Below are 24,052 nucleotides of genomic sequence, written 5' to 3'. Positions count from 1 at the left end.
TATGTGTATAATGTACCTTTATTTACAAATACAATATCATTTCTATCTAAGTTTTATAATCAATAACAATTGTTAGTTTATCAATGTCACGTTACCAACATTATAAAGATAAATATTTAATAATACCGTCAAAACCGGTACAAAAAATCACACATATTACGAATGGCATACAGCACGGCTGCTAAGTTACTAGTCGATACTCGATAACATGATATTTGGCGAACATCTGGGTATACCGATGAAAAATAAAACAAAAAATAGATATTAATTGACTAAAAAGTAAACGAAAGTAATAAATGGCACAACGCATGGTCACCATACGAACACATGGACCTATAAGCATAATAGATGTAATAGAACAGTAGCTTAACCAGCGGTTTCCTTGAAATTTATACCTACAGTTGGTACATACAAAAAGTTTGACGAAGCGGATGCCGTGGCGAAGCTAATTTAACTCAATTTAAGGCTATGGTCTCCTATTTTACACCGTACGCGACGTCTCGTTACGCCGTACGCTGCGTCACAATGCTTACTATATAATTTTTCTGTTGTGGTCTCTTTCACACGTCGACGTGCGTGTTGACGCCGCGCGGCATACGAACACCGTGCGCCGCCTCTAGTCATTTCGAACCATTGCAGCATGAAGGTCATCCCTCGCGTCACACAAAATGATGACCGGCACCGACTTAAAACCTATCTATAGGTAGCACATATATAATAGTACTTTATTAATAATAAAGGTAATGGTTTGCATAAGAGGTGTATTAAATTAAATTTTTAGTTATTTGATACTTTTCAGTTTTTGAAGTCGGTTTTTTTTAACGTAGATCATATTTTTATTTTTTACGGTTTAGTGTCAGTTAATAATAATATATAATCAACCTGAACGAAAACTCCAAAAAATAAGCAGTACACAGAAAACAATTATGTCATCCAGGTAGACAAAAATTTTGATATAAATGTACATAAAGTGAAAACTACTGGGCCAAACTATGTAAAATTTTTAAAGCACCAAATGGCATCTATTTCGCATCGAAATAGATGCCATTTGGTCCAATCGAAGAATTACGTAAATCGGGTCATAAATCTCAAAGTAATTGGTGTACATACATAAAAATAAAAACCGATCGAATTGATAACCTTCTCCTTTTTGAAGTCTGTTAAAAAATAATCGATTTTTATTTTCTTGTAATCGTTTTTTTGTTATCGATTTTATAGTGATATTAATGGATTTTTAATAAATCGATTAGTTACGTACTGAAATAGATTTTCAGTTTTTGAGACTAGAGTAGTCCTTTAATTTTTTTTAATCCTCATTTTAAGAATTTTATTTTAGAACTAGTCAAATTTAAAATAGGACTGGACATGTATGGCAATTTTTTTTTATTTGATTTATATTTTAGTTTTTGAGACAATAAGTTTGTCTTTTTGTTGGGATGCTCATCATTTCATTTTTATTATAATAAATACAACGTTTAATAGTACTAAAATTTGTATCAATAATGCTATTTGGTTTCCTAATTCCTAACCTTGAAATTTTAAGGGAAAATTGGCTTTGAATTTGTGATTATTTTTATTATGTAATTATTTTTTTATTCATATAATTTTATTTGATTTATAATCTGATAAATTGTTAACATGAATATCTTAGGATTATAATGGGAATATGAAAAGCATGTACTTTTAAATAATACAAAAAAAAACGAATTTTTCGCAGAAATCGATTAATTTTGAATACAGAAAAATCGATTTTTATTTTATCGATTCTTTTGACCGCCGACGCTGTGCGTTGCGTCCAGACGTTGGAAGCCACGGAAATGAACGTTGACGCCAACGCCCGACGCCGCGTACGGCATAAAATAGGAGACCATAGCCTAACTGTATGTATGCGAGCGTCGATTAGGGCGCGCTAGCATTAAGTTGAAGTACTGTGCTATTACTTTATTGTGCTATTAGCGCTAACAAATTAGTAACGCAAGTAGTGATATATCCAAACTTCATTTATTTATAACGAAGATTTTTCCAAAATAAAGCAACATATTTATTGTTACACAATTAGAACGATAATCGAGTACCTAGTTGTCTCCTTAAATATCGTTCCGTGGCTCAACAGACACACTGTATAATCTCGTAAAATTTTGGCACTCCAACAATATCGTTTTCGAAGCAATTAATGAAATATATTTTATCAGTTTTTTCAGCATGGCGACTTCAGAATAGAGAATATTTCTGCACTTGCCCTTTTTGCACGCTTAGCATGAACAGTTCATAATAACAATCAAACAAGAGAGGTTTAGTAGGAATCTTTATTTTTTCGCCATTAATGCACTTATTAATTTCTTTTCCTAAAAAAATAGTACAAAACGCACAATCAAGGGATATGTGTGTTTCAACCCCAAAATTTATGGCGTATATTTGAATTTTGTGTGGTTTTTGAAAAAACTCTGTCCTCTTCATATTAAACGTAAATCAAGGATTAATTTAAGTGTGCGGGATAGCTTAGCAGAGTGGTAAAACGAAATTTTTTTTTATTCGATTAGTATCCGCTGTAAAAGTGTAGAGGTCCCTAATGAAATGAGACAGAGTCTTTTAATTTATAAGATAGTCGCCGACTATATTATTACGGAACCACCTTTAAATCTATTACTAAAATAGATTACGGTATCTATAAATATAATAACATCGTAACAAAGTAACAACTGTACATTGTACATTTTTTTTTAAAGAAGCCAAAAAAGTAGTTTACAGATTTTTGTCTGCTTGTTAGGATGTATGTCTGGGCAAAACTCAACATCTACAACACGTCAGGACAACATACTATCATGCTAGATGCAGACATAGGTTTTTAGCAATAGTATGTAATTCAAACGAAATTTGATAAATGTTGGCAACGGAAACAAACCTTTCGAGGAAGAAATCTTTTTTTCACAAGGATACAAATCAGCAAAAACAATAAGGAACATTGTGACATTAAAAGAAATGAATTTAATAATATATAACCTAAAAAGAACTTATTTATTATATAACCCAAGTATGGTTATATATTTAACATTAATATAATAGATAAAATACTGAAATTAGAACACAACACAGCGAGATGTATTATCAGTTACGTCGGAAGACCCAGTTTACAAACCTATACATAACTCTCAATCACTTAGCTCTCCTAATATCTCTTTTTTAGAACTACCCACAAATACCATTCTTCGCTCAAACTGAGTAAATATTTATTTGTTCTCATAATATGAAGAAAATAATTAAATGATACTTTGTTTAAAGTTGGTAATAATTCTGCTCCGATATTATAAATATATTCAATACATATTTCTTGTCATAAATAATTATTAAATTGACAGTTACTACAATTCTTGTCTACGATTAATAAAATGCATTCATATCTCATTGCTATCTATGTCTTTTTCATATTAAAACACAAATTATTTCTATCAAATTCTTGTACATAAGAACACATACGGTTACAGACACTGAATAATTCCCCCATCAAAATCACTCTTAGTCTAAGCAACCATCAAATATAATATAAATTACATTCATACCTATTCGTTACAAAATATTTCATCTGCACAAAACGTACTAGCAAAAATATGCCTTTGCCTAACTACAACAACCTTTATATACCAGAGCAAGCTGTAAAGCGTATAAAATTATCAATTACATAATACATATCTCTGAAACAACATCGGCACTAATCACTATCCCCCTTATTCATAATAGTTTGCTAACTTAAAGCATTGCTAATTCTCACTCTGTCTTCTTCTATTGACCTAAGTCAGAATGAGATAAAACACTCCTAAGCGGCTGTTTAAAGTTAGCGGACCGTTATGAATAAGGGGGTATAAAGCTGGAAACACATCAACGGACGCACGGTTCTGTCGCGTCTCATTAAAGTCTTATTCGTACGAGAGAATAAATAATGAACGTCTGGTAAAACGTTTGCACTTGGTTTTAACCTTAGAACATTTATACGTCTAGACACCAGTGGGAGGCTCCTTTGCACAGGAAGCCGGCTAGTTTATGGGTACTACAATGGCGCCTATTTCTGCCGTGAAGCAGTAATGTGTAAACATTACTGTGTTTCGGTGTAAAGGGCGCCGAAGCTAGTTTAATTACTGGGCAAATGAGATTTAACATCTTATGTCTCAAGGTGACGAGCGTAATTGTAGTGCCGCTCAGATTTTTTGGGTTTTTCAAGAATCCTGAGTGGCACTGCATCGTAATGGGTAGGGCGTATCAATTACCGTCCCTTATTTTCATTAAAAAAAGGCTCTAGATAGACAAAGACAGGTGTGAAAAAGAAAAAAAAAATTACTTTACAACTAACCGCTATTTTGAGCAATTCACGCACAGTAACACAAAGTGTCATACAAATAGCGAGTGTTAGACGTACCTTGTCACGCACACTAAACCAATATTCCTGGCCTGTTTGTATCGGTTGTCTAACAACAAGAGACTATCTAGATGTATAAATTATCTAAAGTTTTAACGTTTGAAGTTGACTAACTAATCGACACAGGTATTAGTGACGTCCGACACTAAGGGGGCATTCATAAATTACGTGAGGCGATTTTTGTGACTTATTGACCCTCCCTTTCTCGTTTGTATAGATTTTGGGGAATCATCCCCTACAAATCTCAAATCTCACATGAGGTTTTTCTAAATGCTTATTTTTAATATAAATTGATTTATATATGCTTAATTGCATTAGATTGATTTAAAAAAAATTACGTAATTATTTTTATTTAAAGACTATTACTTAAGACAACTACTCTTTTTTTTCACTTAATTAAGTTTAAATTACTTACTTTAAGACAGTTATTACTTAAATTTAAGACAGTTTTCTCACAACCAAAAAAAAATCGTGATATTTGCTGAGACCCCACTCTCCCCCACGTGAGATTGGGTGAGATTCTACTCGACACCCACGCCCATCTTAACTCCTCAAGTAATTAATGTACGCCCTCTAATCGGTTTGTATTTAGAACTCGTATTCCATTCGCAGCTAATATGTTGGCTAGACCAGACTAATAATTTGAATTCAGTTTAAAGGTTTCACTAGGTTTCGGGTTCGAATCCCGGTAGGTGCAAGCATTTATATGATGAATATGGATGTTTGGTTCCGAGTCATGGATGTTTAAATGTATTTATGTACGTTTATATGAGTTTATGTATGTTTAAGTAAGTATATTGTATTAAATATATCGTTGTCTTGTAACACATAACACAGGCTATTTGTGCTTAATTTGGGGCAAGATAATTTGTGTAAAAAGTGGGTAAATTTTATATTACTAGGCTAATATTTTCCTTCATCTCATTTTGACACATCAACGTGGCGCTGTAGGATATAACTCTGAACACAACATATTAAACATAAACTTCGATTGAAAATCATTTGCTGCGAAAGGAATGCGAGGTTCTAACATAATATTATAATCTATAATTCATTAAGACATATATAAAGTTCACTATATTATTGTGCTTAATATAATCATTTAGTACACCTATATATATTATATAACATGAAACTATTATTTATTTTGTGATTTTATCTTTCTCAATATAAATCAATTTGTGAGGCACAATCATGTATAAACTACTGCAGAATTTTTCGAAGTTATACTTCCTTAGGCGCGTCATGAATAAATGATGAGAGTGAAATTTTAAGATGCACGCGCATCACTATAACACAAAAGTAACAGGTTGAAGTTGGTTCCTAAAATTTTCTGCGTATATTTCTTTCTTCGTCCATTATTAGGACAGGCAAAGAGTTCAAGCCCGTACAGCCGTATTCATTATTTAATAATTAATTGTCAAAGCCATCTTTGCAAGATTTTTACAAAATTGTTCTTTCTAAAAACGTAGAATAGCACGAGGAATAAATCATTTTAATGACTTTTGCTTCATTAGACCAAAGAAGTATAACTTCTTGCGTGCAGCCATAAGTACAAGCACACTTTTTTATCTTTGACCATTTTTCTTCTTTTTTTTCTCTTATTTTTCTTTATACTATTATAATGAGCCACAGCGTAGCGTGGCTTAGCATAGCTAGTTCTTGTATAACAATCTCTATTCTCTATAATATATTTCAAAGATGTTATTGGTTAGAACACCATTACTTTTACAATACAATTATCGAATGTAATGGTTCATGTTCGAGCTTGTTAGTCTCTATGGACAAAAAAGAAGTTTTTATATGGATCGTTCACTAAAATATGAGCAATTAACAATTAACAGTCAATGACGTACAATAAACAATTAGACTCACAATCATGCTTAATAATTGTCTGAACCAAAACTCTGCCTACGCGTCTAGTAGTCAGATTTTTCGTTCAGTTGTGTTACAACCGCGCTTTGAATTCAACGCCACGCAATGACGAAGTGTTAAGTGAAAATTAACTACGACCAAATAACAACATGTCCAAATAACAGGCTTATCACAATGAATGCGATGCGATTCAACTCTTAAATTCCTCTACAAAGGCAAAGTTTGGCAAATTCCATTGAAAATTACATGACCATGATGAAGTATTTACTAGATTTGCTATGTACCTGAAGTACACAAATAATCCTAGCACCCGGACAATTTGAAAATGGTGGCCTTTGTTGCGAGGATGATGAAATAAACCGATTAAAGTATTATTTAAAAATATTTTTACACATTACTTCTTATATTTTGATTTCTTTATACTATATTAATATGCTTATTCTCTTAATCTTTTTACCAATCAAGGAATAGCCAAAGATCGTAAAAGCGTTAAGAAAGGTTATTTACTGGCTTTCGTACATAGCAGATGTTTCTTATGATGATTTATACACAAAACTCGATTACCACTTCATTTCGACACTTTTATTGCTGTCAATCACGCAAATTTTACAACCGACGTGTTGATCGCGATAGAAGGACCAACAAAAAAAAGGAGAAACTTTGGCAAAAGCACACACTCTGTTTTATGTGCTTTTAATTCCTAACTGTTTTTGTATGTTGCGAACTCTTTCATACACATCATTAATATTTGCTTCTCTAATCCAGGTATGTACTTCATCCTGGTGGCATACCACCTATCTAATGCGCAAAATTAAAATAAAAAAACACAATGCATTTAGTTTCAAGTTCTCACTTGCTCACTTCACTCGATTAAAAATAAAGCCAACAGCGTTTGTGATCGGGAGGAAGAGGCAGCAGTTTAGAAGCCACTACACTGTTGTGTAGCGGATGGCCGCTCGCTACGTGGGCTGGTAGTGTGTCACCAAGAGCTTGGTAGCCTTAGCGAGGTCGTAGGCGGCCGTGCGCACGTGGTCGAGGGGCGCCTGGCTCGTGCAAGCCAGGGTCACCTTCTCACTGGCCGCCCGGAGCTCGTCTACCACATGCTGGAGAGACGGGTCATCGCACTTCTGAAAATTATTATTGTTGCTGCTGATAAGATCGAGAAAAAGAGGGCAAACGTGTGTCCACGTCTTAACACCATTATTCACTTTGATTAGTGCGAGTGCAAGTGATTAGTTATTGAGGATGATTACTGCAGGTGTACAGTGCAAGAAGTGTCCAATTCTTGTTTAGTGGCTCTGTTTAGTAAATTCAGTTGTAAGGTGTCGATCAGCAAGTATGTACGAACATAGAGAACTTTTGGAAGCTGAACATACAAGACGAAAAATATGGGTTCGAAAATGGATTAATAGAAGACCCACTCATAGCGCAAGCTTTAAGGAATCTTTAAGGAATTGGCTGCTGAAGATACGACGGAATATTACTTTGCTCTCTGATTGACCGAAGAGTCCTTTAATATAGTACTAAACCTCGTTGCACCCGTCATACAGAAATGTCGCAGTGGAATGCACGCTGCGAGTGAGGGGGAAAGGAGGGCGCACGGGACGTGGCTACTCGCACTTCACTCGCAAAACAATAGAACACGCTTCTAATCACGTTACTACGCAGCCAACTAATCACCTGCACTAATCAGTCGCTGTCCATACTTGTTTTCTCCTAATCACTAATCAAAGTGAATCCAGGCCTTTATGGTGCTAAGTAATTACCGTCGCCCAGACCGGAGAATCACAAGAGCGTGAGCCAGCCTTGAAGAAAAGTGTACGCGCTTTTTTTTAAGGTACCCACGTCGTATCGACCTGGAAACACCGCACAAGGAAGCTCACAAAAGCTAAATTTCACAGCTTGGTTGTACGTGGGAGAAAATTCCTTGAAAACCGCACTGTGAAGGAACGCCACACATCCAGATGGTGGGGATCATATCCCAATTTGTGGCGTCTCGTGCGAAGGTGTAATCGGCGGCAGCAATCAGGTGACACATTTTTTCGGAACACTCCCAGTCATAAATGCGGTAGAAGACACACAATGTAGGAACGTCTCTACGCAACTATGCCAAATGAAAATCAATATCAAGTTTAAGGCGCGGTCATACCTCAATATCAACAAAAATTGGTTTCTTAGGGAGTCGTTACAACATAACGCAATGAAAATATTTCGACGCAAAAATACATTGCACATAGAAGGTTTTAATGATAATTTTTAACCGAATAGAATATTTTTATATAATGTGAAATATCCAATAAAAAATTTGGAAGTTGCTACCCAAAAATAAACTTTGGAGTCAAAAATCTCCGAATTTTAATTTTAACAATATTCTTTTTTTAAAGAATTGAATAGAATTAGTACTTTTCTAAAACTTTAACCAAACAATTTTTCAATTTATTATGTAAATTTTGAATAAACAAAAGAAAACCTGTAAAATAAATGCCCATTTGCAGCTTAGTCACATGATGAACACAAATATTGTAGGGTTGGTTGTAGCGTTTACAATCCTAGTCAGTGTGTGTATGTGTGTCGAAAATACAACTTTATAATATATCAAAATTACATATTCTGCCATTCACTTACCATTTTCCAATCATACGGACTGCATCATTTAATCAAAACCACATTTGCATTAATTTACAATAACTGTATTGGATCAGTCTATGTATGTACTGATCTCTAAGGGCAACATTTTTTACCATGGAGGCCATAAAACAAGTTATTCAAGTACATTGTTAATTGATATAATATTTCATGTTTTAGTCAAGCGCGACTTTTGTTCATAAAAATACTGTCATATTGATGATTTTTTTTATTCGGATCGACCCATGTGAGAATCATTTCATTGCATCGGAAGTAATAATCTGAGCAGCAGAAGTTAATCAAATCTTAATATAATATATATTTCTTTTGTGTGTCTGTTGTAACTGAACTACTCCTAAACGACTGTATCGATTTTTATGAAACTTTCTGTGTGTCTTCAGGTGGATTCGAGAATGGTTTAAATTCACAATTGAACTACCTCCTAAACGACTGGACAGATTTTGATGATTTTTTTGTGTGTTATTATATATAATTCTCCTGCTCATGTGTATGTTACTGAACTCCTCCTAACGGCTGGACTGATTTTTGAAATTTAAGACGTGTGTACAAGACAACGTCTGTCGGGTTCACTAGTTTATATATAAATCAAAAAACGTGAATATAAGATGTAGGTATAGTATATCAAATAAATCTGCAAAGATCGTACCTGTGGAAAGAGTGCCAGTAGAGAGCCGGTAGCACTGCGGATGGAGTCAGCCTTGTCTGGCAACGAGCGGTGTGAGCGGGCCGCACACCACAGCTCCTGTATGGCGCGGGTCACGGCCTCCGCGCGCACTTGGACCACCTGCGACATGCATCATAACAGCAAATCGAAACAATTGTTATTTTTAAAGTGAAATTAAATTTGTAACTAAAACTTTTGAACCATGCGGGACTCGAACTCGCGACCTCTCAGGTTCGGTCCTAAATTTCACTGTAATACAATGTCACTAAAACCAGGCTATTAAATTATATATCACTAGTGAAATTATAATATCACGACTTCGACAATATACCTGCGACATATCTAAGGTCTTCAAACGTTAATATTGATAAATATCTATATAAATAGCAAGCATATCCAGCTTGTTTGTGTAAAATATACCTCGACAGACAGTTGCTCCCTCACGCAGTCTATGTCCAGCATACTGGCCACGCCCTCCAGTGTGCCCTGGGTGAGCGACCGCTCTAGACCAGGTATACTCGTCAACTGTGGAATTATATAGAAGTCCTCATTCTGCATTATAATTATAAAAAAAACTATATCTTAAGACAAACCACTGCAAATATTCACATACATACTCCTTTTTTTATGAAAATAAGGGATAATTGATACGCCCTGCCCATTACAATGAAGTTCCACTCAGAATTTTCGAAAAACCCAAGAACTCTTAGCGGCACTACAATTGCGCTCGTCACCTTGACACATACGATGTTCAGTCTCATTTGCATAGTAATTTCACTAGCTACGCCGCCCTTCACACCGAAACACAATAATGTTTACACATTAATTACTGCTTCACGGAAGAAAAAGGCGCCGTTGTGGTACCCATAATCTAGCCGCATCATGTGCAAAGGTGGTTCCACTGGTGAACCTACCTACACCACCATACAAAAGTATGGAATAGAAGAACAAACCAGCATATTGATTTAGTCAGATTAAGTGATCACCGCCGCCCACATTTTTAGTCACAGGATCATAATTTTAACACGGTTTTTGGACAATTAATTTTTATTCACACGATAACATTTATTGTAAAGTAATTTATTGTGTCGTTAAAACGTAACTCAACTCAAGCAGGTATATTCCTAATATATTTCCACCGTTTTTGTCCGTCATTTCTGTAAGGTATTTTGGTTGCCTGAATGGTTATTCACTTAGTAAAAATGGGACTATGGTAATGGAAAATTAATTGCTCACTTTTCACATGCAACAGTCCTGATCAACGACAAAATCGAACCATCTTTACGGTAACCGCTTCGAGCCGTATCTGAACAAGGAACCTATTGATATACCTTGAATAAATTAATAACTACATGGATATTATGGACAAATTAATCTGAGGTCCCACAAAGTACACAGATTAATTTGTGCTTTGTTAGTTCCACGATCTATGGTGTTATGGTTATCTAATTTATTATATTATCCATATGTCTATTATTAATTTATCTATAGGTCCCTGGTTCCGATCCGGCTCGAAGGACCATAATGTAAAAATACCTCAATGTACAAAGATTTACGTCAAAAGCTCGCAGGACCACGTACAGTGTTATGATTGCCGTATAGATTAATATTTATGTATGGTTCTTGTGTATTAAACGGGACTTAAATGGATTTTTTTGTAGAACTTAGTCTGAAATAGGTAATGGTTACGACTTTAGGAGTACACGCGAATCGATTGATGCTTGAACATGAACTGAGGGAACATGTGGACGTAAGCGCCGCTGCTGGGTCGCATTGTGGTCTCCTGTGTTCGACTTGCACATTAATTAACACATAAATATTTTATATTCAAGCGAATATGTCAGTTGATCTCAACCAGTGGTCATTCATCCGAGCGCTCAAAACAATATTTGTTTAATAATTTGTTAATTAACCAACTTTTACTGTTAAAATCTAATACGATTATGCTCTATTATATAAATTAATCTATATCTACTTTGTCTCTATATTAGACTACTTTAAACCAAGTTAGATAGCTAAACTTATTTTTGTGTGATGAATATTCAAAATTTAATAAATCTTTACTTTAATAGCCAATTTTTAATGAATTATCAAGAACAACAAAAAAAATTATAAAAATACTTCATATTGATTACAATCATCACACAAAATATTGGATTTTAGTTGAATTAATGATTAGTACCTGGTGTTTAGTAACCTGCCAGTTATTCTTTGGTCCCTCTCTAGTTTCATACATACTGACCGGCCTTTGGCTCTTCATTTTCACCTCATCTTCCGTGAGATTCAACTGTTGCTCCAAACTCTTTCCCCTCTCCGGTTTCACATCTTCAATGGAAGGCTGTGATATAATGCTATCATCGTCAATACTATTTGTTTTTAACACGCTGTTTTCTTTAGTCAATTGTTCTACAATGCTTTGTAAGTTTTTCAGCTGACTCTTTAGTTCGTTGATTGTTGAGTCTCGGCTGTCGAGTTCTTTTTTTAATGTTTCGATTTCTTCTTTTGGTTGTGTTGCGGTTGAGTCTGTTTGTTCTGTTGGCAGCGATGGATTGTAACTGGATGATACTGTTTCGCCCGCTTTTGGGTCAAAACTGGACATCTATAAAATAATTACAAAATTATATATTTTTTTATGAAAATAAGGGACGAGACTAGCAGCACGTTCAGCTGTTGGTAATTGATACGCTCTGCCCATTACAATGCAGTGCCACTCAGGGTTATTCAAAAACCCAAAATTCTGAGCGGCACTACAACTGTGCTCGTCACCATGAGAGAGTTGTCAAGTGTCATTTGCCCAGTAATTTCACTAGCCACGGCGACCTTCAGACCGAAACACAGTATTGCTTCACGGCAGAAATAGGCGCCGATGCGGTAGTACCCATAATCTAGCTGGCATCCGGTGCAAAGGAGGCCTCACACTGGTAGAATATGAATATAAAAATTAAAGAAGTTCGTGTTTTTTATTTAACAATCATATTATTCAGGACAGCTAATGCGATTAAGAGAGCAAAAGATTCTATTTTTCTGTGAACATTTATCGTAACATTTTTTTTTAATTTCATCGTATTTCTCATAGAATGTATATGTTATGTATTAGTCATGTATTTATAGTTGCAAGTATGAGTTTCTCTAGGTAACTCAGCGCATACATTTTAGATAGTACTTATATGGGATACCTACTCGAGTATCACATCCAATAAGAACAAAACATAAAATATCCTACCTCAAAGATCTTTTCATATAAAATAGCTAAATAAAAAAAAACACATATAACATCTGTTAAAAATAAAATAGATAGACCATAACGAAATACCTACGAATTTGTTTCAATTAGTGTTCGTGTTCGAGATACACGAATTATCTTAATATATTATATAAATTACGTGACACGTTGTTTGTCCGCGATGGACTCCTACACTAATGAACGGATTTTAATGGGGATTACTTCATGGAGTGCAGTTTGGTCCAACTTGAGAGATAGGATAGATTATATTTCGATATGGGACCCATAATTATTTTTATTTTCAATATTTGTTTTGTATGGACATATTTTCTATGAGAGAATTTAGTGACGCACGATTTGACAGTTTTGCTATGAATCAATTTCATTATAACAACAGGGAGCATTTTTTACGAAATAAGTCTTGATGTTTTGAAATAATATTGGCAAATTCCTATAGAACAGTTTTTTTTTTACTATCTGCAGAACAACGTCTGTCGGGGCAGCTAGTATTATATACTATACATAGATACTTACATCAAGCTCGATCGGCGCAAGCGCAGCGTAATCGTCATCGGATGCGACCGAGTCATAGAGCGGCTCGTCGTCCGACATGTGGGACATGTGCTTCAAATGGCTGGCGGAGAGAAGAGGATTCATTGGACCCGTCATTCCTGGAATTAATACATTTATATTAGAGAGAACATACAATTATTATACAGTCACTAGACTTAACATTAGACTAGAACGTTTTTGAAAAAAAAAATTGGCAGTTGTAGAGACTGCCGATAGAAGTAAAAACTTAGAAGTATTGGTATTAAAATTTGAAATTGCATAATGTTTAAAAACAATTAAATTATTAATTTCAATTTATTTCTAAAACTTATTTTCAATAATATATTTTATAAAAAAAAACTCTATTACAACAATGCACAGTATAAACAAATTGAACTTTTCACTACACATGTTGCACAATACGTCAGCTGTATAGCTACAGATATACTGCTATAAGCACTTCGGTGACGCAACCAAATCCAAAACGTGTCTAACTTTATATATTTATTTTTTTAATTATTTATTTATCACGTGCGCCAGTCCACTACCAAAAATTTCCCAACGTGGCTTAAGAAGTTTCACTTCAAAAAAGACAAAACAGGCGTGTGTCCTTTAGGTACAATAAAAAAGATGTGGTGTCGTGGGACACCAGGTAGGAACGAAGTTGCTTCGGCTAATGTAGAATCGACGCAATTTGTAAAAAAAATCGTGTTCAATTTTATGTAGGTTTTCTTGATTTTTCTCTTAAATTATGCAGATTAGTTTTTATTTAACTACACGAAAGTATTTAGGAAATTCAGTATTTTAGGAAATAATAAATTACGTAAAATAAAAAAACGTAATCCAAATTATCAATTAAAATAACAAAATATGTCTCTTTATTTTTGTTAGACAACATAAAATTACATAGAAATAGAAACGACTGTCGCGTCTGCGCACGTCTAATTTAACGGTTTTATTCCACGGACTTTTTCTTACGGTTTTACTATCACATTTTTTTCAGTTCGGTCCCGCAGCAAAATACCTATCTCCTCCAAGCCTGCCGTAAGGAACTTCGTTCCAAAAAAGTGTACGGAAACGCGCAATTCGGAAACCTTGAGGCAGTCATTGAGCCGATTGTCAATCCTTTGACAAAACTGTAGTTTGATTGATCATTCTCGGTCAGCAATTATTGAGTATGAGCACATAACCCAAAGAGACTAACTGCCACTTTTTTATCCATCTATATTATTAATCATTTACAGAAGCAAACTAATCAATCAACTACTGATAATATCGAGTAATGGGTGATCATATTAATAAAAAAATTATGTTTAGTTTAAAATTTTTTGAAACATTATTTGAAAAGTTAATGTTGTTGATATGTGGCCATGGTGATTTTTGCTGAGTTCGTAACACAACATTAATGAATTTAAATTTAAATTGAATAATTAAAAATGCTTAATCTAATACCGAGACAGTCGCATGCGCCGATTTTCAGATTTTATTTTTATCAGAGAGATATTTGTTTCGGAATGCGTGGTGGTGGTGTATTGACATCATCAACAATTTTTCTGAGGGATAAAATTTTGGTAATATAAGATTATCGACTTTAAGAAAACTAATAAGAGATAATTTATATGTCTAGTCTCTTGCTGCTAGACATCCGTTCATCGGTTTATTACTTTAGTCTTTCGTGACAAGTGACGTTCTATTCTCGCGATTTGTGTGTCACTTTGTGTTAGTGTGCGTACATTGCACAAAATAGAGGCTAACAGTTGACCTCAATTTTTTTCAATGTTTTCACAGCTGCACTCTATCTACTTGTATAAATGATCGAAGTCTTGATTATTTGTTATATCAAGGGTTTAGTGGTAACCTCGTGGATGTAGAGAAGCGATCCTTTGTCTGCGAGTCGCATCCACCAGCACGTCTCTCAGCAGCGTGGCGAACTCCGGCGCCGACAGCCGCGCCAGTTTCTGCCGACCCTGGTTCCTGGGCGCGGACAGCGCAGGGTTCACCGGCAGGAATGCCACACCACATCGCTCCAATCCTGTTGCGCTGGTTTGCCATACTGAAAATAATTTGTTATGTTTTTGAAGTGATAACCCTCACTTCTGAGATTAATACACAAATAAAATTTGAAACCAAAATTTTTATGAACGATGCGGGACATAACAGATTATTTAGATTTGCAAGAGCGACATCTCAAGTCAATTTCCTAATGTGCAAATATTGGGGTTGAGCAGGTTATCAACTGTAAAGTAGATCCTGTAGATCATAGGTTCTCAACGTGGGCGATAACGCCCCCTTGTGGGCGATTGAGACTTTCGGGGGGGCAGTAGAAGACCCAGAGAAAATTAGGGGGCATTGAGATGGCGCAGATGGGGCGTGGGTAGATTAAAAAATATTGTCTAAAAAGGCAAAAAAATACACGAAAAATGCTGTAGAGTGTAGATGAAGCCACAACCTGTGAGTCGAACAAAGCATACAAGAATTTATCAACGATACGTCACTCGAACGGTTGGCTCAGTTGGTAAGAGCGCTCGCATGCAACGCGAGAGTTCGCTGGTCCGAGTCCCACATCGTTCATAAAATTTATTTTTCAAATTTTATTTGTATACTAAAAATAATATTAATTTTAATTGAAAGTCAACGACGAAATATTCCATTTTATTGAAAGACAGAATGGGTTTATTTAACTTAATACATAATCAAAATGGTTTCTTGTCATTATATACGCATCGTATTTTATGTTATACATAATTTTTTAAAGAGATTGTTGTTACGCCTTTATATTCAAATCAAATCAAAATCACTTTATTCGTGTAGGTCACGGTAAATGAATGTCAAATAAAAAAAATCCGTAATTTATTTAAAAAAAGAATTTATCGCTAAGATGAAATATTCGAGCATCTATCCATCACTTAGCATAGATTGTAAAATATTTTTTAAATGCTACATTGTAAATATTGATTTAAAAAAAATAAAAAAAAAAAACTAGTGGTTCATAAAATCATCATCAATAAACATCTGAGAATAATATCTATAGTTCGAACTCACCGGCTTCCGTTTCTCGCCTGTCTATTTCGTCATAAATGTCCATAACCAGTTCCTCGAAAAGGTGATTGGGAAGCTAGAACACAAGTATTAATAAATTATTTAATAAATCACATTAAGGTAGCAAACAAGTAAAAAACATGTTGAAAATATAGTTTTACGTCATATAATAAAGGTCGATCTTCATTAAAGATTGGTGTGTAGTAATGCGGAAAAAGCGAAGCGGGCTTCTGCTAATTTTGTATAGTTGTTTTTTTAATGAAAATAAGGCACGAGACGAGCACGACGTTCAGCTGTTGGTAATTCACGCCCTGCCCATTACAATGCAGTGCCGCTCAGGATTCTTGAAAAACCCAAAAATTCTGAGCGGCACTACAATCGCGTTCGTCACCTTGAGACATATCATTTGCCCAGTAATATAATTGTGCGAGGCACCTTTATACAGGCTGCCGGCTAGATTATGGGTACCACGACAGCGTATTTCTACCCTGAAGCAGTAATGTGTAAACATAACGTGTTTCGGTCTGAAGGGCGCCGTAGCTAGTAAAATTACTGGGCAAATGAGACTTAACATCTTATGTCTCAAGAAGACGAGTGAAATTGTAGTGTGCATTGTAATAGGCAGGGCGTATCAATTACCATCAGCTGAACGTCCAGCTCGTCTTGTATATTTTCATAAGAAAAAATAGCTACGGCGCCTTTCAGACCGAAACACAATAACGTTTACACATTACTGCTTCATGGCAGAAATAGGCGCCGTTGTGGTACCCATAATGTAGCCGGCATCCTGTGCGAAGGAGACTCCCACTGTTGTGTTATCATCACTAACCAACTGCAGCTTCCCTCTGGCAGCTTTGGCGACGTCGGTCATCTCGTGCGTGTCGTGCGCACGCGGCACGATGTAGTGACGGCCGCCGGCGTGGTCGGGCCTCTCACCCGTCAGGAAGTAGATCATGCGGTCCGTGGCCTCATACACCAGCTCCGTGATGCGGCATGCCAGCTCGTTGTGACCGCCCAGCCTGTAAATATTATTATTAATATACTAGTGGACCCGACAAACGCTATCCCTGTACACACGTCTTAAATTTGAAAATTCGGTAAGGAGTTCACTAACATACACATGAGCAAGAGAATTATACTATATGAGCTGAATTGAGAATCTAAACCAATCTCAAAATCACTGGAACACACAAAACATCATAAAAATCGGTCCAACCGTTTAGGAGGAGTTCAGTTACTATAGACGCACAAAAGAAATATATCCTATTAATATTACAAATGTGAAAGTTTGTATGTCTGGATGTATGTTTGAACTTCTTTAACGCAAAATTTTCTGAATAGATTTTGATGAAACTTTACAATAATATAGCTTACACACCAGAATAACAAATAGGCTATAATGTATAAAACTATAGTGTGAATTATACAAAATATAAAAGAAGTGTGATTGTTACTAATGAATACAACTAGCGCCATCTCTTATCAACTAGCAAGCAAAAGATCAATACAATTTATATGGCAAAACAACGTTTGCCGGGTCAGCTAGTTATTAATATATCAGCAATGCAATGCAACTTATAAAACCCGACAAAATTTCCAACGATCATGTTTGGAAACACTGTCATTAAGTCCCAATCGACCAACAGATAAAACTCCGCAAATGAAGTTTGATAGGCCACACACTCCAGAGGGATCCTATTCATATACCGAGCAACCCATAGGCAAAGCATAGACTGGAAACCTCAAGGGAAACGCAAACGTGACGACGGAAAACATCGGAAAGAACTGGAGTGAAATCAAAAGAGATGCTCAGGACCAGTCGCGATGGAGATGCCCTCTGCTTCAGTTAGGGAATACAGGAAATTAAATGAATGAATGCAAATGGAAAACCGAGAGAGAAGTGGAAATAAGTAAATTAATAAGTAAACGGTATTATGTGAGCTTTAAACCAGGGCTTCCAAATACCGAGATTTCGGTATTGCGAATCCCTCGAAAAGCTGAGTTTACGGGCGCGGGATCCGCGGGAATTGCGGGACTGAAAAAAAGCGTGCACGCGATGCAAAATAGGATCATCTGCGTGAAATATTATTCTTAATAACTCAAGTTATTAACTGTTTCGTATTTTCGTGAAGTTTATTGATAAATCCTTTAAAGGGTTTGTACGTGAATGAATCTTTCATACCGCCCACAAATGTGGAAGCAGAAAGGGCATTTTCTGCTGCAGGCTATATTACGTCTAAAATATGCAGTAGTTTGGCAGACGACAGTTTGGACATGTTGTGTTTCCTTCGTAAACATTTTCAGTTAAGATTAAAAGCTGACAAACTTAATAATTAAGTAATAATTTATCAGTTTATATATGTGTTCTTTTGGTTGTTTTTCTTTTCTTTGTGTATTTTTTGAAAACGATTAGTTTTATATTGATTTACTTTTTATTCAGAATTTGTTATTATTGTATAATTTGATTGATCTCATTTTAATAATAATATGTACGTCAATAAATGCGGAATTGATAAAGTCATTGTTTTAAAATGTGCATATTTTCAATATGCGGGATCCCGCAAATACCGAGATCCCGTGGGATTGAAAATTCGTAGTCCCGCAAATGCCGAGATTGAATACAGGCCGCGGGATTGGAAGCCCTACATCTAACTAACGATCATAAATTTATATAATTTTAAAAACATGAAGCAGTTTCCTTTAGCAGGATAATCCAGCCACCACAAGTAGCAACTGTTCACAAGCACGAAGGATCACCGGACAGGACCACCCATCGCATCCCAATGTATGTATAGATGTAGTTCAGTTACAAAATTATTATCTGATTAACATTGTTTATCATCACTACCGAAACAATCTGTACTGGCGTACTAAGAGCTCTATGTTTTCAAAATACACACATAACTGATGTGCGGGTTATCTGTAGCAACGTCGAGTGCAGTTGATATTTCATTTGTTGACTTTCATAATGTTGATGCATCTAGATCATTCTTCTTCTCAATCAGCCACTCTTGTCAGTGGTTGTGGTCGCTAAGATGATGCAACATTAGTTGCCTTGGGCCCTATACTTTTGGGTCGCACTGCCACTCTTGCGATGCTTCTCCACTTTTGGTGGTTTGTATCATTGTGGGAGCACTCCACCACATGTGGAGAGATCTAGATCATACATGTTGTTATATTTGCCTTTAAAGGTACCAATAATCCATTTTGACAGAGTACCTACAAGGTTTCTTTTAATTCGGTTATCAATTTAAATCTAGACTACTTATTAGTGACAATGGCAACAGGAGTTTTTGAGAAATTAAACTATTTAAAAACTACATTGTACCGAGCACACTCGCTGGGGGTGTTGCCGGCACTGTCGCGCGCTGTCACGTCCGCACCCCACGCCACAAGCAACTCTGCTTGAGCAGGCTGTCCCGCTCGACACGCTACATGGAGGCACATGCTACCTTTCTCCTACAAAATAAAAGTTATATTTTTTACTCATCATCATCAGCCTGAAGACATCCACTGCTGGATAAATGCCTCCCCCAAACAACATACTCCAGCGATCTTGACCAAATTGTCGGTCCATCTTGTGGGAGTACTACCAACTATTTGTTACTCACATACTTCAAAATTTTTCAATATGTGTTATATATAAAAGACAAGAAGTGATTTTGTGGTTGGATGGAGAGTCGGAACATATTTATTTCCTTATTCCTTTATCCTAACACCAATAATTTACCAAAATAAACAGTAAAACATAATAATTGAATTGCTAATTTGTATGACAGACATAAAGCAACATAATATAAATACAGATACTCATTCAGCCACAACTAAGTAATTGTTGTTTGTCATTATCTCAGAAATAGTAACTGGATTGATTCAAACTTCATAACAAAGTGGTTTTTGATGGAGATGGTTCTTATGGTGGATCAGCTAACTAATCACAATGAAAACTGATACCTATCCAATCACGGAGATCAAAGTATATTCTTTATCATACTATAAGAATGACCCACAACAAAAGCTGTTTGTTGTACAATTCAGAAAATAGTTGGATTTTACATGTCAGACTGGTTGACCATGGAGTTAGTTACTGTGATATCCAATTAGTTATTTTTAGGATATCACATGCCACTAAATGTCCTTACAGAACATCAACATTTAGTAAGTAATAAATAGTACACACTTGATTATAGTAATTAGGATCTGCTCCCTGGGCCAACAATCTCATGCATGTGTCCAATGATGAGCTCCGCACAGCACTATGCAATTGCCTCCCCAATTCACTAGGTGGTTCATCCCTTCTAGCTCGCAGCACATAGGCAAGACGGAGATGTTTTGCGAGGATAAACTCAGATTTAACAGGACTAAAACAAAATAAACATATGTAATGCATGGATGTGTCAGTTGTTATATTAGTAAACTTAATTGTCACATGTACAAAAATTAAATAAAATTATATATAGAAAAGTATGTAATAATTGCTAGGTTAATATAACATAACAAATATTGTTGTCTTGTACTCATAGTACAGGCTATGCCTAGTTTAAGGCAAGATAATTTGTGTAAGAATGTGTCAGTATTACAACGAACTTTTTTTCAAAATTTTGATTTATTTGTACAGAGTATCAGTTCTTGAATAGCAGTATCAAATTGTTAACAATTAAAAAATAAATTAGGCATATCCACATTATTATATGAGCCTGGCAATTATAAAACATTGCAGCCAATGAACCCACAAGCCAAACTTGTCACATAATTAATGTTAATAATTGAAAAGGTTAATTTTATTGACTTCCTTAATCTCTTTGAAAACTGTGCAAGCCAAGAGGAAACAATGTATGTATATTATATTTTCCATATGTGTTTGAAATAATATAAATGACTAGCTAAGCCCAACAATAATAAACCGTGGTAAAATTTTATTTTATAATAAATACATTTGCGTTTGCCTATGACACCTGAAAATTTATATAAAAACTAGCTGACCCAGCAAACATTGTATTGCCGATATTAAAATCGCGATACAAAAGTAACTGTTGATCGTAGATGGGTGAAAATTTGAAGTTGTATGTTTTTTTAATGCCGACTCATAATCAAACAAATTAAAAAAAATTGGCATGGACCACCCTTAACATTTAGGGGATGAAAAATAGATGTTGTCCGATTCTCAGACCTATCCAATATGCAATCAAAATTTCAGAAAGAATCAGTCAAGCCGGTTCGAAGGAGTTTAACTACAAACATCGCAACATGAGAATTTTATATATTAGATATTGATTTTGATATATATGTGGATAAATGATGACGTATGATTCTATATATTGTTTAATTTGACTATGAATAAGTGAGCAAATTTCATTCAAATCACAGTTCATTAAATACAAAAATACATAAATTTTTATATATAGAATAATTCTAGTATATTTACAATATTTTTGAATTGATTAATAAATGTTCTCTCTATAAATATAATCATCAATTGATTGCAAAGGGGCAGAATAGTACCAGATCCACAGCTTTCATTTTTATGCCATGCACAGTGCCATGTAAATAGGCACAGTCCCAGACTCTGCATAAAGTGGGATATGTTTTCATTTATACTACTATACATAAAATATGTTTTCTTAATTTCAAAATACTTTTTTTTCTACACAAATGGTATTACAGAAATAAAATGAATTACTGTAGAGGATCTTTAGGAGTTGGTTTCTTCCTCAAATGTTTAGGTGCTGATGTATCAAGAAGTGAGTGCTCCCAGATACTGTTCACATTCTGAGCTGTTAGCGCCTGAACCATCTGAAAAGAATTTAATGGAATATTGATAATTATACCTTATGAAGGATTATTAACTTTAAAAATACATGATTGGCGGGACAGAGTGATAAAGCACAAAAATCCAAACTGAATATTGCATAAGCATGGGTTCACCTAAGTAGTGGTAAATTAGAAAGAATTCATAATATACACATAAAACCAATGCATATTAAACATTTTGTCACAGGAGACTGTGACTCCAACAATGTACTTTTTGTTCTATTTAAAGGCCAAGAGGGCAATTATAATGTCCCCACAGACATTGTGAACATTTTCACACTAATTGTATCTTATAAAAATACTTCTCTCCTAGATTGATTGCTTTTTTTGAGGAATTCCTGTCGAAATTCATGTCCACCCAGATCCTGACTCCTTAAAGTGTAGAGCATACTGCTGCTGCTTGTATTTTTGATAAATTACAATACGAAACAACATGATCTAATAATAGACATAAAACCAGCTAAGAAACACTTGCAGTTGGTTTATCTTATTAACACCCGTGGACGGGTATGAAGCTATTGTTGAAGAAATTTGCTGGAACACTCACCGCGAGTAGTGATGGTGGCCAGCAGCCCTGTCGCAGCGACTTTACGTGAGATATGTGTCGTCCCATACTCCGATGCACACTACAACATTCCGCGCACAACAACAACCCACGGTTTATCGAAGCCCATGAGGGATCTACAAGTACAATTAAAGCTTAATTAGAATCTGTCCAGGTCACAGGATTCAAGAATTAGAGCAATCCATACCAGAGGCCGCACAATCAGAACAAACTTCTATTGACGAACGATGCTTGGATCTAGATATCATCATCTTATAATGCTATATGCACTCCTGATAATACAATTTCATTAATTAAATATCACGATTTGATAAACATAATAACACAAATAGAATTAAATACCTATTTTGAAAAGTAAATACAAGTTATCAATCAACGTCGAATTCGACAACTTGATTTTTTTTCTTAATTCGTCCATTTTATGGGCAGGATTTTATAGACTATACGGCCTAGTTCGACAACAGCTTGAGTTCGAAGTTCGAACCACACAGATTACTATAATATACTAGTCGGAAAGGAGAGGATCGAACCAAAGAATATATATTATGGGGATTCTCTGAAAATAAGGCTTCCCTTAAATATAAGTCTGTGAAACAAGGCTACATTCTGTAATTCACAGAGAACTGCAGTAAATTTTTAATTCGAATAATATTTTATTAGTCGTTAATTAATTAGACATATGAACTGTCAGAAAGCACTATATTTTTTACATGATATATAATATAAGTCTGTGAAACAAGGCAACATTCTGTAATTCACAGAGAACTGCAGTAATTATTTGATTCGAATAATATTTTATTAGTCTTTAATTAATTAGATATATGAACTGTCAGAAAGCACTATATTTTTTATATTATATATCGATAAACGCCCGTTGCACGCACGAAAAAGTGGCACGTTTCGCCTGAGCCAACCGTGCGCGTGAGAGCGCGGACCAAGCGTTAGAGAGGCACGATAGGCCTAAGCGCCCGGCTTGGGTGTTATTTTTCAATTATGCTTACAATTTTCAAGCTAAATAATATACATATACACAATTAATTCAAAAGATACATAAAGTACCTACCTACTAACTATTTCAACGAAAAATAGTCCTGTATATCTCTACTAATATTATAATTAATGAGCATGTACGTTTGTTTGTTTCGCTTTTACGCCGAAGCTACTGAACCGATATTGTTGACATTTGGTACAGAGATCGGAGCTTAGGAAAGGACATAAGGCTACATTTTATATCGGAAATGCTACCGTGGGATTTGTGAAAAACTGAAT

General features: G+C 35.2%; 2 protein-coding genes across 4 annotated transcripts in view; both read right to left on the bottom strand.

Moving 5' to 3' along the window:
- On the bottom strand, positions 1 to 23,142 carry LOC126964500 (ARF GTPase-activating protein Git). 3 transcript variants are annotated; one of them, XM_050807665.1, is made up of 13 exons: positions 22,971 to 23,142; positions 22,766 to 22,899; positions 22,088 to 22,200; positions 20,588 to 20,768; positions 19,736 to 19,866; positions 17,237 to 17,426; positions 16,411 to 16,483; positions 15,227 to 15,421; positions 13,351 to 13,487; positions 11,776 to 12,192; positions 10,014 to 10,118; positions 9,576 to 9,713; positions 1 to 7,410 (listed from the first exon to the last, which is right to left on the bottom strand). In XM_050807665.1, the coding sequence occupies exons 1-13, from the start codon at positions 23,032 to 23,034 to the stop codon at positions 7,243 to 7,245; spliced, it is 2,046 nt and encodes a 681-aa protein (XP_050663622.1). In that variant the 5' UTR covers positions 23,035 to 23,142; the 3' UTR covers positions 1 to 7,242. The 3 variants fall into 3 exon arrangements, with proteins under 3 accessions (XP_050663622.1, XP_050663631.1, XP_050663640.1); XM_050807674.1 differs by having other exon boundaries at positions 11,836 to 12,192; XM_050807683.1 differs by lacking the exons at positions 19,736 to 19,866; positions 20,588 to 20,768.
- Positions 1 to 24,052, bottom strand: part of LOC126964668 (germinal-center associated nuclear protein) — a 357,720-nt gene continuing 333,668 nt past the window's right edge. Inside the window, exon 8 of the transcript XR_007729413.1 lies at positions 1 to 3,785. The gene's annotated coding sequence lies outside the window, so the exon portion shown is untranslated. The remainder of the gene's footprint in view (positions 3,786 to 24,052) is intronic.

Source organism: Leptidea sinapis, chromosome 1 (assembly GCF_905404315.1).
Source record: "Leptidea sinapis chromosome 1, ilLepSina1.1, whole genome shotgun sequence".
Lineage (NCBI taxonomy): Eukaryota > Metazoa > Arthropoda > Insecta > Lepidoptera > Pieridae > Leptidea > Leptidea sinapis.
Note: the sequence above shows the minus strand (reverse complement) of the source record. Positions and strands in the feature narration are given on the sequence as shown.

Bases quoted from the DNA above. Each gene is read 5' to 3' on its own strand.
- LOC126964500 (XM_050807665.1), bottom strand. From the start codon at position 23,034: ATGATGATATCTAGATCCAAGCATCGTTCGTCAATAGAAGTTTGTTCT. The intron at 17,427-19,735 runs GTACAATGTAGT...TAATATTTACAG, and splicing joins ACCCCCAGCGAGTGTGCTCG to GCTGGGCGGTCACAACGAGC. The intron at 7,411-9,575 runs GTACGATCTTTG...AATAATTTTCAG, and splicing joins TACTGGCACTCTTTCCACAG to AAGTGCGATGACCCGTCTCT.